We start from the raw sequence: 14,293 nt of genomic DNA on the forward strand, positions 1-14,293 counted from the left end.
GAGGGCCCAGCCCGTGCTGAGTGAGTTGCCCATATCCTGTGTGCCCTGAAGTCCCTCCGACCCTGGGTGCATTGCCAGCGGTGGGCACCATCTGAGCAGGACAGGGGTGAGGAATTCCCAAGGAGAGCAATGCACACAGCAGACAGCTAGCTGGGGAGCCTGAAACAGGGAGTCCCGCTTCTCTCCTGCTTCAGTCCTCCTACATGGAAGGTGGGGGTGGGGCCTGATGTTGCAGCGTCTCTGAATGCAAAAAGAGCAAACTGCTTTTGCTCCCTCAGTTCAGACCAGGGACTCCTGACGACTCGTAATTTGCCCAAATTCAACAATGTCTGGTGCCATCTTCATATTTTTATCACTCCCTTTCTAAAATAATTTAAAACCCCAAACGGGCAAACTTTTCAGCATTCTGGCACATAGTCAATACTCAGCGAGCATCTAAGTGACTGTGTGACGGGAAGAAGGGTAGCTGTAACAGCTGACAGGACTGGGCCTCTACAACATGTTCCACATGACTGTGTGACAGGAAGAAGGGCAGCTGTAACAGCTGAAAGGACTGGGCCTCTACAACATGTTCCACATGACTGTGTGACGGGAAGAAGGACAGCTATAACAGCTGACAGGACTGGGCCTCTACAACATGTTCCACATGACTGTGTGACGGGAAGAAGGACAGCTGTAACAGCTGACAGGACTGGGCCTCTACAACATGTTCCACATGACTGTGTGACGGGAAGAAGGACAGCTGTAACAGCTGACAGGACTGGGCCTCTACAACATGTTCCACATGACTGTGTGATGGGAAGAAGGGCAGCTGTAACAGCTGACAGGACTGGGCCTCTACAACATGTTCCACATGACTGTGTGATGGGAAGAAGGGCAGCTGTAACAGCTGACAGGACTGGGCCTCTACAACATGTTCCACATGACTGTGTGACGGGAAGAAGGACAGCTGTAACAGCTGACAGGACTGGGCCTCTACAACATGTTCCACATGACTGTGTGATGGGAAGAAGGGCAGCTGTAACAGCTGAAAGGACTGGGCCTCTACAACATGTTCCACATGACTGTGTGATGGGAAGAAGGGCAGCTGTAACAGCTGACAGGACTGGGCCTCTACAACATGTTCCACATGACTGTGTGACGGGAAGAAGGGCAGCTGTAACAGCTGATAGGACTGGGCCTCTACAACATGTTCCACATGACTGTGTGATGGGAAGAAGGGCAGTTGTAACAGCTGAAAGGACTGGGCCTCTACAACATGTTCCACATGACTGTGTGACGGGAAGAAGGGCAGCTCTAACAGCTGATAGGACTGGGCCTCTACAACATGTTCCACATGACTGTGTAACGGGAAGAAGGGCAGCTATAACAGCTGACAGGACTGGGCCTCTACAACATGTTCCACATGACTGTGTGACGGGAAGAAGGGCAGCTGTAACAGCTGACAGGACTGGGCCTCTACAACATGTTCCACATGACTGTGTGACAGGAAGAAGGGCAGCTGTAACAGCTGACAGGACTGGGCCTCTACAACCTGTTCCACATGACTGTGTAACGGGAAGAAGGACAGCTGTAACAGCTGAAAGGACTGGGCCTCTACAACATGTTCCACATGACTGTGTGATGGGAAGAAGGACAGCTGTAACAGCTGACAGGACTGGGCCTCTACAACATGTTCCACATGACTGTGTGACGGGAAGAAGGGCAGCTGTAACAGCTGACAGGACTGGGCCTCTACAACATGTTCCACATGACTGTGTGACAGGAAGAAGGGCAGCTGTAATAGCTGATAGGACTGGGCCTCTACAACATGTTCCACATGACTGTGTGATGGGAAGAAGGGTAGATGTAACAGCTGACAGGACTGGGCCTCTACAACATGTTCCACATGACTGTGTGACGGGAAGAAGGGCAGCTGTAACAGCTGAAAGGACTGGGCCTCTACAACATGTTCCACATGACTGTGTGACGGGAAGAAGGGCAGCTGTAACAGCTGATAGGACTGGGCCTCTACAACATGTTCCACATGACTGTGTGACAGGAAGAAGGGCAGCTGTAACAGCTGACAGGACTGGGCCTCTACAACATGTTCCACATGACTGTGTGACGGGAAGAAGGGCAGCTGTAACAGCTGACAGGACTGGGCCTCTACAACATGTTCCACATGACTGTGTGACAGGAAGAAGGGCAGCTGTAACAGCTGACGGGACTGGGCCTCTACAACATGTTCCACATGACTGTATGATGGGAAGAAGGGCAGCTGTAACAGCTGAAAGGACTGGGCCTCTACAACCTGTTCCACATGACTGTGTAACGGGAAGAAGGGCAGCTGTAACAGCTGACAGGACTGGGCCTCTACAACATGTTCCACATGACTGTGTGACGGGAAGAAGGGCAGCTGTAACAGCTGACAGGACTGGGCCTCTACAACATGTTCCACATGACTGTGTGACAGGAAGAAGGGCAGCTGTAACAGCTGACAGGACTGGGCCTCTACAACATGTTCCACATGACTGTGTGACAGGAAGAAGGGCAGCTGTAACAGCTGACAGGACTGGGCCTCTACAACATGTTCCACATGACTGTGTGACAGGAAGAAGGGCAGCTGTAACAGCTGACAGGACTGGGCCTCTACAACATGTTCCACATGACTGTGTGACGGGAAGAAGGGCAGCTATAACAGCTGACAGGACTGGGCCTCTACAACATGTTCCACATGACTGTGTGATGGGAAGAAGGGCAGCTGTAACAGCTGACGGGACTGGGCCTCTACAACCTGTTCCACATGACTGTGTGACGGGAAGAAGGACAGCTGTAACAGCTGATAGGACTGGGCCTCTACAACATGTTCCACATGACTGTGTGATGGGAAGAAGGGCAGCTGTAACAGCTGATGGGACTGGGCCTCTACAACATGTTCCACACGGCGTTGAAGCACTCTCATTGGATCCCCAAAACTGTGCTAAGAGGTAGGAGCTGTCCTCATTTTATAGATGAGAAAATTGAGAGCCATCGATATGACTTGTCTGTGTCACACAGGCTGTAAGTGAAGAGTTTATCTGACTCCAAAGCCAGTGCTCCTGGACACCAGTATGGCTGCCCCATCATGGTAATGACGTACCACGTGCCAAGTGCATGCTACAGCCACTTTACTGAGATGCTAAGTGCTCGTTAAGTGCCCAGATTATAAGTAGGGAAACTGAGGCTTGCAGAAGGACCAAAGCCTCCCACCTTATCGGCCACAGAGCCAGAAGTGCCCACTGAGTGTCAGGATGCGACAAGCCTGTGCAAGGGGTCCCCAGGGAGCACCTGCCACATCTTCCATCCTTCCTTACCTGGGAAGCACGCACCCGAAGAGATGGGCACCCCTTCTGAGAGGTCAGACCTGCCTTTTCCCCATTTGGCTGAACAGGCGTCCTCCAAGGCGATGAGCTTCCTGAGCAGACCACCACCCCTCCAGCGCTGCTCCCCTTCCTGCACCGAGTGCATTCTGGGACCAGCTCCCTGCAAGCTGCAGGTGTGCCATCTGACTGCTGATATACTCCTGGTTGTCGTCGTAAAACAAGCCTGCCTGGGAAACGGTGCAATTGCCCTTTCGCCAGTGTCTCCAAGAGAATAGGCAGGGGAGAGGGTCTTTTATCTGAACCAGAAGCTCTTGGTGACAGCTTGTGTGGCCTTCAGCACGTCATTCTGCTTCTCCGTGGCCTCGCTTCCCTCACCTGCCAAATGGGTATTAGAATACCTGTCTCCCAAGGTAGTTATGTGAACTAGTCACATAGACTCGTAGATTCTGAAAATGCCCAGCACAGGGCTTGGAACGTAAATGTTGGATAAAAATGGATGGATGAACAGCCAAAAAAAGACTAAGTCTAGTGAGATAAACACAGCAAAATATCCATGAAGAATTTTCAAAATTATTACATTAAATTGAAAAAAAATTTAAAGGTATTTTTAAAAGTGGTGCTTGAGGGGAAAACATGTTTAAAAGATTAAGTAACATGGGCACACCTGTAGAGATTATTAAGGGGATTTAAAAGCCCTTATTAAAGGACTTTTAAAACTGATGGTAATGGCTCCATTAAAAGAATGTAATAATATGAATTACAGAAAAGTTTGGACAGTTGCCCTTTATTTCTTTTATACAAAAATGAAATACAATTTGATATTTTACCGAGATACCTGGCAAGAGCTAAAAAATAGAGGAGGAGGGTGGGGGAGGGGGAGGGACTGACAGCCACGTGCAGGGAAGCTGCCAGAAGCAGAAATGACAGAGCTGTCTGCTGGAGTGCTGCAGGCCCACATCGCTAAGCACGTTCATTGATTCCAAAACAATGCCAAAGAGGTAGGAAAAACCACTGTCTTCATTCTGAGATGGGTTTTCCACAGTTTCCCGAGGGCCCCCAGTTGGATCAAGTCCTGCTGGCCCACAGAGGTAACTTGCTGATAGCCCACCCTCTCCGCAAGTCCTTCAGTTAACCACACCCTCACCAGCATTTCCTAGGATCGACTCACACACAAACTACATGGTGGGGTCTGCTTCTGGGGGAAGCCAGAATAAGCTAGCCAAATAAAATAACAAGTAAGAACCAGGTAAGATAACAAGGTCTGTTGGCCAAGAGACAGAATCACCTGGGGCTGGCTTGCAAAGTCTAAGCTACACCACACTACCAGGCAGCAGTATGAGTCCTTGATGTGAAGAGAGCCCCGTGCGAGCTACACTGGGTGCAGAGTAGACACAGTAGCATGAATCCACTGTCACCTTTTTATCCTCTTGAGCTGGAAGGTGCAGTCAAAAGAAGGCAGGATTTTGGGGTGCCCTGAGTGGCTCAGTTGGTTGAGTGTCTGACTCTTGATTTCGGCTTAGGTCATGATGTTAGGGTTGCAGGATCGAGCCTCATGTTGGGCTCCACGCTCAGCAGGGAGTCTCTGTCTCTCCCTCTCCCTCTGTCCCTCCCCCTGCTCATGTTCTCTCTCTCTTTCCCTCAAATAAAGGGACACCTGGGTGGCTCAGTCCAGTTAAACATCTGACTTCAGCTCAGGTCATGATCTCAGGGTCCTGGGATGGAGCCCCAAGTCAGGATCCCCGCCCAGGCAGGAGTCTGCTTGTCCCTCTGCCCCTCCCCACCCTACTTGTACACACACTCTCTCTCTCTCAAATAAATAAAATTTTAAAAAAATTTTTAAATAAAATAAATCTTTAAAAAAATTTTTTTAATAATAATTTTTTATTATGTTAGTCACCATACAGTACATCCCTAGTTTTTGATGTAAAGTTCCATGGTTCATTACTTGTGTATAATACCCAGTGCACCATGCAATACGTGCCCTCCTTAATATCCATCACCAGCCTATCCCATCCCCCCCCCCAAGCCCTCAGTTTGTTTCCTAGAGTCCATAGTCTCTCGTGGTTCATTCCCCCTTCTGTTTACCCCCCCTTCTTCTTCCCTTTCTTCTCCTACTGATCTTCCTAGTTCTTATGTTCCATAAATGAGTGAAACCATATGATAATTGTCCTTCTCTGCTTGACTTATTTCACTTAGCATTATCTCCTCCAGTCCCGCCATGTTGCAGCAAATGTTGAGAAATCATTCTTTTTGATGGCTGAGTAATAGTCCATTGTATATATGGACCACATCATCTTAATCCAGTCATCTGTTGAAGGGCATCTCGGCTCCTTCCACAATTTAGCTATTGTGGACAATGCTGCTATGAACATTGGGGTGCATATGGCCCTTCTCTTCACTACGTCTGTATCTTTGGGGTAAATACCCAGCAGTGCAACTGCTGGATCATAGGGTAGCTCAATTTTTAACTTTTTAAGGGACCTCCACACTGTTTTCCAGAGTGGCTGTACCAACTTGCATTCCCACCTACAATGTAGGAGAGATCCCCTTTCTCCACATCCTCTCCAACATTTGTTGTTTCCTGCCTTGTTGATTTTTGCCATTCTAACTAGTGTAAGGTGGTATCTCAATGTGGTTTTGATTTGAATTTCCCTGATGGCTAATGATTTTGAACATTTTTTCATGTGTCTGTTAGCCATTTGTATGTCTTCATTGGAAAAGTGTCTGTTCATATCTTCTGCCCATTTTTCAATTTATTTGTTTCTTGTGTATTGAGTTTGAGAAGTTCTTTGTAGATCTTGGATACCAGTCTTTTATCTGTAGCGTCATTTGCAAATATCTTCTCCCATTCCGTGGGCTGCCTCTTAGTTTTTCTGACTGTTTCCTTGGATGTGCAGAAGCTTTTTATCTTGATGAAGTCCCACAAGTTCATTTTTTCTTTTGTTTCTCTTGCCTTTGGAGATGTGTCATGAAAAAAAGTTGCTGTGGCCGATGTCAAAGAGGTTGCTGCCTATGTTCTCCTCTTGGATTCTGATGGATTATTTAAAAGAAGGCAGGATTTCAAGTCCGAAGATCCACTTTTGTGTCCTAACTCTTTTGTGGGGCGACCCGATTGGGTGGAGACTGGCGGTGCAGGCAGTGAAAGGATTCACCCAAGGCAGAGCAAAAGAGACAGAAGTTTATTGAATGCACTGCAAGGGAGCAGTGGGCAAGACAGCAGAGGAGAGACTGTCTGCTATGAGGGGTGGTGGGAACTATAGTGTTGGGGGGAGTGAGGAGGTATGGGAATGTATGGAATTTTCCTTTCTTGGTACCTGTGCCCATTTCTAAGTAGCCCGTTGGTCAGCTAGTGCCTGTGGCTGTTTTGAGGCCGGTCGTTTAGTGCACCCACTTGCATTCACCCAGGGGTCACTGCGGGCCCTTGTGCCTTGGTCAGATTTCCATTGCTCAAGCCTGTTGTCTGAAAGTGCCTCTGTGTCTTCCACTTCCAAGTGGGACCAGTAACTTCAGCCCTTCATCTTCTAGGGTCTCGGTTTCCTAATCTGTAGTGATAATTCGTAACTCAGAGTTTGGTCATGAAGAAAGCTCCAGTGAGATACGGCATGCAAAATCTTTTTGTAAACAATAAGATCTACAAATAAAGGGCCCCAGCCAGAGATTTTGGAAGAGAATTTGGAGTGATTGTTCAAAATCCTTTACAAGAAGGGATTTTTTCAACTGCTCTTTAATTTTGAAGCACATTATTTTAAAATGAGCAGCAACTGCACACCTACTGCAGAAATACCAATACCTTACCTCCAGAAAACAGTTACCAAGGGACCTTGGGTAAATGGGGTCATGTGTAGCCTTATTACAGAATTTTTCTCCCACAAATACCTAACAAATGAGCTTTAAAAAAAAGTTAGGGGCACCTGGGTGGCTCAGTTGGTTAAGTGTCTGCCTTCAGCTCAGGTCCTGATCTCAGGGTCCTGAAGATGGAGCCTCACATCTGTCCAGGGTCCGTGCTCAGCGGGGAGTCTGCTTCTCCCTCTCCCCATGCCCCTCCCCCTGCTCATGCTCTCTTTCTTGCTCTCTCTCAAATAAATAAAATCTTTAAAAAAAAAAAAAGTTCAAGAAAAGCAACAACCAGGGGCGCCTGGGTGGCGCAGTCGTTAAGCGTCTGCTTTCGGCTCTGGGCGTGATCCCGGCGTTATGGGATCGAGCCCCATATCGGGCTCCTCTGCTGGGAGCCTGCTTCTTCCTCTCCCACTCCCCCTGCTTGTGTTCCCTCTCTCGCTGGCTGTCTCTCTCTGTGTCAAATAAATAAATAAAATCTTTAAAAAAAAAAAAGCAACAAACAAATCTTTACACAGGAAAAAAAAATTGGCCAGCAGTGACCAATGGAGGCTATTCTAGCATAGTACATTCTGTCTCCACCTTTCAGAAACGGCACTGACGAGGGAAGGGGATTCAAAAACCTCTAAGAACTCTTACTAACATCCCTGATTTGTGGGGAAAATAAGAGTGAGGAGGTGAGTCAGCAATCCTGAGAAAACCTTCTCCCACAGCAGCCCCCCAAAAGGCTTATCACTTTCCAAGACTTTATCCTAATTTGAGGAGAGCAGTTGAAGCCCACGGAAGCTGAGTGTGTTCCTGACCTCTTAGAATGGGTTCCGGTGCACGTCACTTGAAGTCTCAGAGGAGAGAACAGAACCCAGATGCTCCAGAAAGGGCTGCTGGCAGCCCCCGCCACATTTTCTCTACTCCCCACCCCGAGTGTTGCCCTCCATTCGTGGAAAAGTACTAGAAGACAATACTAATGCCTCAAACTGTGATTTGAAAAACAACCTGGAAGAAGATAAGAAAAGGTGTCAAGGATGAATCACCATATCAGAGCAGGTGGGAATCTGGATGGAGGAACTCACTCTATGTATAAACAGACAAAGAGCGGTGGCATAGGGAGTGTGCCAACATAGGACAAGAAGAAGGAAGAAGGGACAAGGGACAGGGAAGAGAAAAAAGGGAGAGATTGCCCAGAGTAAAATCTGTGCAGAAACAGGAGGATAAAGTCATTCAGCTGACAAAAGATATGGAAGAGGGACAAAATAGTTTCAACATAAGGATAATAACCATCTCTGGAGTAAAGCGTCCAACAGGCAGAACAGAAGAGGATTTCAAGTCTAAAGTGGGAAGAAAATGAAGAGTAGATCTGTACTTGAGAGGGACACGCTGTGCTCTAAGAAAGACTATTACAGGGAGACCGACACCAGACACATCATAGTTAGTGAATGGTTAAGTTAATAACTTCAAGCATAAGGAAAGATTTCTTCAGGGCTTTAGGTGAAAAAAGCCAGTCATCTAAAGGAGAAATATTAGGGGCGCCTGGTTGGTGCAGTCATTAAGCGTCTGCCTTCGGCTCAGGGCATGATCCCGGCTTTATGGGATCGAGCCTCACATCGGGCTCCTCCACTGGGAGCCTGGTTCTTCCTCTCCCACTGCCCCTGCTTGTGTTCCCTGGCTGTCTCACTGGCTGTCTCTCTCTCTGTCAAATAAATAAATAAAAACCTTTAAAAAAAATAAAATAAAATAAATTTAAAAAATAAAGGAGAAATATTAGAGTAGCTCTAGGCTTCATAATAGCAACATTCAACATCAATGCCAAGGACCAAAATATAAGTGGAGATCATCTCTGGATGGAAAGTTTAGGGACAACTTTTGTTTCCTTTCATGCTTTTCTATATTGTATGCTTTCTTTAATTGTTATAGATGGGTAAATATTACTCACAACAATCAGAAAAATATAGTAACACCATTTTCATTTTGAAAAACAGCACAAAAATAAAGGACCTACCAGAAATCCATTCTATTTCCATATCAAACCCCATTCTTTCTCATTTTACCCTGGATTAAAGAAACAGACAGTGAGAGGCTCTTAGGAAACCAGGCTCTCAATGCCTGAAGACAAAAGAGAAACAAATGAATTCCAGGGTTTGGGAGAGCATTCAGATAAAACCAGGAAGACTGCTAAGTTCCCTTCCCATAGTTGAACGATTGTAAGCATCTTAGTCTTCTTGCATCACAGTGGAATCATTAAGACTCATCCTGGCAGCCACCCACCCTCGAGTTTGAGTCCCACTGGTGGTAGGATTTGAGGAAATTAGTTAACTTCTTAGGCCTCAGTTTTATACATTAAATGGGAAAAATAGTAGTCATAACTAGCACATAATCGTGGTAATTAAATAATGTATGTCAAGGGCTTTTTACAATGTGTGCCATGTAGTTAACTGTCACCGCCACCTGCAGCAGCACCATTGTCCTCTCTGTAAGCGTCATCACCACCACCATCTTCATTTCTACCATCATCACCTTCATCATCATCATCATCACTAACATCATTATTGCCATTGTCACCATAATCTCTAATATCACCATCACTGTCATCTCCACCATCATCACCATTCTCACCATCATCACCACCCCCACCATCATCATTTCTACCATCTTCACCTTCATCATCATCATCACTAACATCATTATTGCCATTGTCACCATAATCTCTAATATCACCATCACTGTCATCTCCACCGTCATCACCATTCTCACCATCACCACCACCATCTTCATCATTTCTACCATCTTCACCTTCATCATCATCATCACTAACATCATTATTGCCATTGTCACCATAATCTCTAATATCACCATCACTGTCATCTCCACCGTCATCACCATTCTCACCATCATCACCACCCCCACCATCATCATTTCTACCATCTTCACCTTCATCATCATTATCACTAACATCATTATTGCCATTGTCACCATAATCTCTAATATCACCATCACTGTCATCTCCACCATCATCACCATTCTCACCATCATCACCACCGCCATCTTCATCATCACCACCATCATCATCATCACCATTCTCACCATCACCATCATTATCACCATCATCATCATCTCCTTTTACTAAGAGACCTTGGGCATGTCACTCCCCTTCTCTGAGCTTCAGCTAACTCATTATAAAATGTAGGATTTGAAATAATGCAACAGGAGGGTTTTATTTTTCTTTTATTACGTTCAGTTAGCCAGCATATCGTCCATCATTCATTTTTGATGTAGTGTTCAATGATTCATAGTTGCGTATCACACCCAGTGCTCATCACAACACGTGCCCTCCTTAATGCCCATCAGCCGGTTACCCCCACCCCCCAACCCCCTCCCCGTGGCAGGAGAGTTTTAAATTGTTATTACAGAAGCTAGCACTTACTGAGTGCCTCTCCTGCAGACTTACACAGGAGTTCATTTAATCCTCACAAACACTCCTGTGGCAAGTCTCTACTGTCATCACTGCGCAGGTGAGAGGCCTTAATTCTAGAGCGATTTGGTAGATGCAACACTAAAGCTGGTCTTACTGACAGCAGAGGCCAACCCCGAGCCCACTGTGCTTCGCCACCTCCTTTGGTTGTGAGGTTCGGGGGAGATCATGGAAATGAAAACCAATCAGAAAAACAGGCTGCGCAGGATTCTTCAGGTTTCTTGTATTTGCCCTCAGGGGTGGCCTGAAGGAAGAAGAGAGGAGACCCACTGAAAACATGCTGTGAACTCTGTCTTAATTGCTCCTCGTGGATCCTGCAGACCTTTACTGAGCACCTACTATGTGTATCCTAGGTGCTGTGCTAGGAGTGAGGGTCATCACCAATAAGCAAGCCGTGGCCCAGCCCTGAAGAAGCAAAGAGACACGCAGGGAGACAGGTGCGTCAGCATTCTCAGCCCCACTGTAAGCTGACGTGCCAGCATCAGAAATGTTAACAGAGTTATCCACAGATGCTTCCAAAACATGCCTAGGGAAGTCAGGGAAGGTGAAACACCAGCCTTCAACCCCGTCCAGACTTCACATCACTGTGAACTGACCCCCAAGGACATGCTGCAAGGCTCACAGCGGCGTTAGCTGCAGGAGCAGCTGGGTGGGTGACGCAAACACTTTCAACAAGGCAGTATTATGCTCCCTACAGACCTAAAGGCTGGTTTTAGCACCTTTCAATGTGTAACCATTATTCTTGCACAGTTTGATAGATACATTTGAGATATGGAAAGCCTACTTTCTTCGTAGTTAACAGTGTATCAAATCTTTTCAAAATCAAATTTTGAGTGTCTAATTCAAGTAAGTAAACATCGATCAAGTATCTGTTCTCTGCCTAAGATACCAGACCAGTGGGCAGGCAGCCTGCCCTGGAGGGCTCATGGTCTAGTGGGGGTTGAAGGGACAGTCCATTATGAGTCATTTTGGTGTGTTGGAGTCCAAGGCTTGCTGGCGGAATAGAGGGGAGATAACAGTGACAGCTCTGGAGAGAGAGGTTTGAGTTGTCTTCGCTCTGTGACCTTGGGTTGCGTGGTTGAACTTGATGATGAGTGTTATGGTTGTGTGCAGTGCTCACAATGAAAGTTTTGCCTCCATGGGGTGGAGTCTGAATTCTGCCCCTTCCTTCCGTCCCCACTGGCACCATGCAAGCCATCTACACAAACCATGGCCTCCCTCCCACACTGCCCGGCAGCCTCCTGCAGCCCCTCCTCCACACCAGCCCCCTCTCCAAGCAGCAGTCATGTCTATGAAATGCAAGAGGATCACATCAGCCCCTCCTGAAAACCCCACGTTGGTCTTCTCTGATCTGTTTTCTCCAGTAGTAGATCTCTCCTTGATCTACAAGAGGCTGCTTGATTGGCCCTGCTTGCCCTTCCTGCTTCATACTGTTCCTCCCGCCCCTCACTCAGCTGTCCAGAGTGGCCTCTGCTCTAGACCTTGACCCAATCCATTTCACACTCCAGGGCCTCTGCCCTCCCATCCCTCCACCCGTCAGTCTTCCCCAAATCTTAGCAAGCTGTGTCTCCTCCTTCAGGTCACATCTCAGCCATCCCCTCCCGGGTAGCCCTCCTTGGCCATTACGAACACAGGCTACAAACGCAAGCTCCCCCCATTGCTCACTGCATTCCCTCCATGCTTATCGCATGTCATAATTATTTATTCATTCATTCACTTTTTTTTTGATAAACAAGTCATCCTTTCCCCCTATCAGATGAGGGGATCCCATGAGGGCAGGACATTGTCCCTACTGTCCACCACTGTGGCACCAGCCCCAGTGCAGTCAATAATCATGGTCAAACTGTTCAGTGTCTCCCTAGAGTTTGGTAAAGGTCCCTCGGGCATTCCCCTTCCACTACCCTTGTCTGTGGAATGCCAACGTAGAGATTCGATTGGCAGAGCGGGGACTCCGTTTAGGGGCAAACAGGCCCCCAGTGGTCATGCTGAGCCCCAGATCTGGGGTGTGGGCACAGGGCCCAACCCCAGGTCTCACTGAGTTCCAGAAGAGGAGGGTGCAGACCTTGGAGACGCTCAGCTAAGCGTGGCACCCTGCGGACAACTGGAAGTGTGTGCAGGCAGTCTGGGTTGTCACAGCGACCAGGGGAGCTCTGGCCTCCCAGAGGTCAGGGGTGACAGACATCCTGCAATTGCACGGGACAGTCCTCAAAACAAAGAATTGTCCTCCCTTAATGCCAAAGACATTTCCCCTGAGTAACACTCCACTGCTGGGTTGACGAGTGGGGCCCACCACACATCCATTCCCAGGGAGGTAAGGAGGACAAACCAATAGCCAGTTGGGCGGGGACCTCCATCCTGTCAGGCAAGGATTAGCAAGGACACAGAGCTGCGATTTGGAGGTTGGAGTCCCAAGCCCGAGTTCTGGCTGTGCTACCGAGGAGCTGGGTAACTTGGGGGAGTCCAGGAACCTCTCTGGGCTTCAGTTCTCTTACCCAGGTATGGTAGCCCGTACCTGCCTGACACACGATATAAGAAAATGTCAGTTGCGTCGTAAATCAAGTTTGTGCGTACCGCACTCATGTTGTAGTGGGTTACAGCTTGATTCAGAAGGCATCTGGAGAGCCAGGAGGCTGCAGCACTTCTCGTTTGGATGGGCCAGGTCAGGGAAATGGTGGGTATACTTTAGGAGTGACGGGCTGACTCTAGCACCCCGTCCTGAAGCTGTCACTCACCCAGGCAGAGCGGCGCTTATGAAGAGGGCGCTACCCTGCCATTGGTGGCAGATGCTGGCGGCAGGACCTTAGCGCGATTCATCTGTGCCCTTGTCTGACTTGCAGGGGGCATCCCATTCATCCTGACCGGCGAGTTCTTCCAGCAGCCCCAGCGGCCGGCTGCCTTCGTCATTGCGGGCACCGTCAACTGGCTCTCCAACTTCGCGGTCGGCCTCCTCTTCCCGTTCATTCAGGTACGACGGACAAGGGGTCTCCTGCCCGCGGGAGGCCCTCTGATTCGGCAGCCCTCTGCGTGAGGGGTGGTTCGCAGGGCAGAGGCTGAGGCACTCAACTGGAAACTCACACTGTTGGCCTCGGGAAGGCGGAGATGAATCCTCTCTCCCTCCTGCACCTTCCAGGAGCTGCCCCTAAACGCTAAGGGCTGCCTCAGAGGGAGCGGGCTTCCCGTCGCCAAGGGTCTGCAAGGAAACCTAGGTTAGAATCTCAAACGTGCACTTCGGCAACGTGCTTGTCACAGTGTAGACAAGGCCCATGTTATAGTTACAGTGCACGCTGCCGTGCATCTAACGTCCTCATCGTCGTCATCATCACCAAGCTGATGGGGTCGCTGTCCCAAGGGTGACCATGGTGGATGGGAAAATGTGAACTCAGGAAATGGATACAAGTTCTTTGTGTGTAGGTCGAGAATCTATTCATTCACTCGCTCGTTTATTCAGCATGTATTTATTGAGCCCCTACTCTGTGCTGGGCACTGTTTCAGACAGTGGGGATAGAGTGGAAACAAAAACTTGTGCTCTCTGGTCCTGGAGCTGAAAAGGGAAGCAGAGACCGAGTAAAGTGAAGCAGCCCAGGAATGGAGGAGTCCAGGCAGGGAAACAGCAAGTGCAAGGGTCCTGAGGCAGGGCCATGCTTGGCCT

At 48.3% G+C, this 14,293-nt stretch overlaps 1 protein-coding gene across 17 annotated transcripts in view; it reads left to right on the top strand.

Annotated features, from left to right (window-relative positions):
* Positions 1-14,293, top strand: part of SLC2A9 (solute carrier family 2 member 9) — a 286,157-nt gene that overhangs the window by 216,405 nt on the left and 55,459 nt on the right. For all 17 annotated transcript variants that reach the window (XR_015725597.1, XR_006775167.2, XR_006775166.2 and 14 more), the window contains one exon: positions 13,482-13,609. Coding sequence is in view for 14 of the 17 variants with exons in the window: in XM_045771357.2 (XP_045627313.1) it covers positions 13,482-13,609 (128 nt within the window). In the remaining 3 variants the exon portion in view is untranslated. The remainder of the gene's footprint in view (positions 1-13,481; positions 13,610-14,293) is intronic.

Source organism: Ursus americanus, chromosome 8 (genome assembly GCF_024610735.1).
Source record: "Ursus americanus isolate L20-20 chromosome 8, mUrsAme1.1.p, whole genome shotgun sequence".
NCBI lineage: Eukaryota > Metazoa > Chordata > Mammalia > Carnivora > Ursidae > Ursus > Ursus americanus.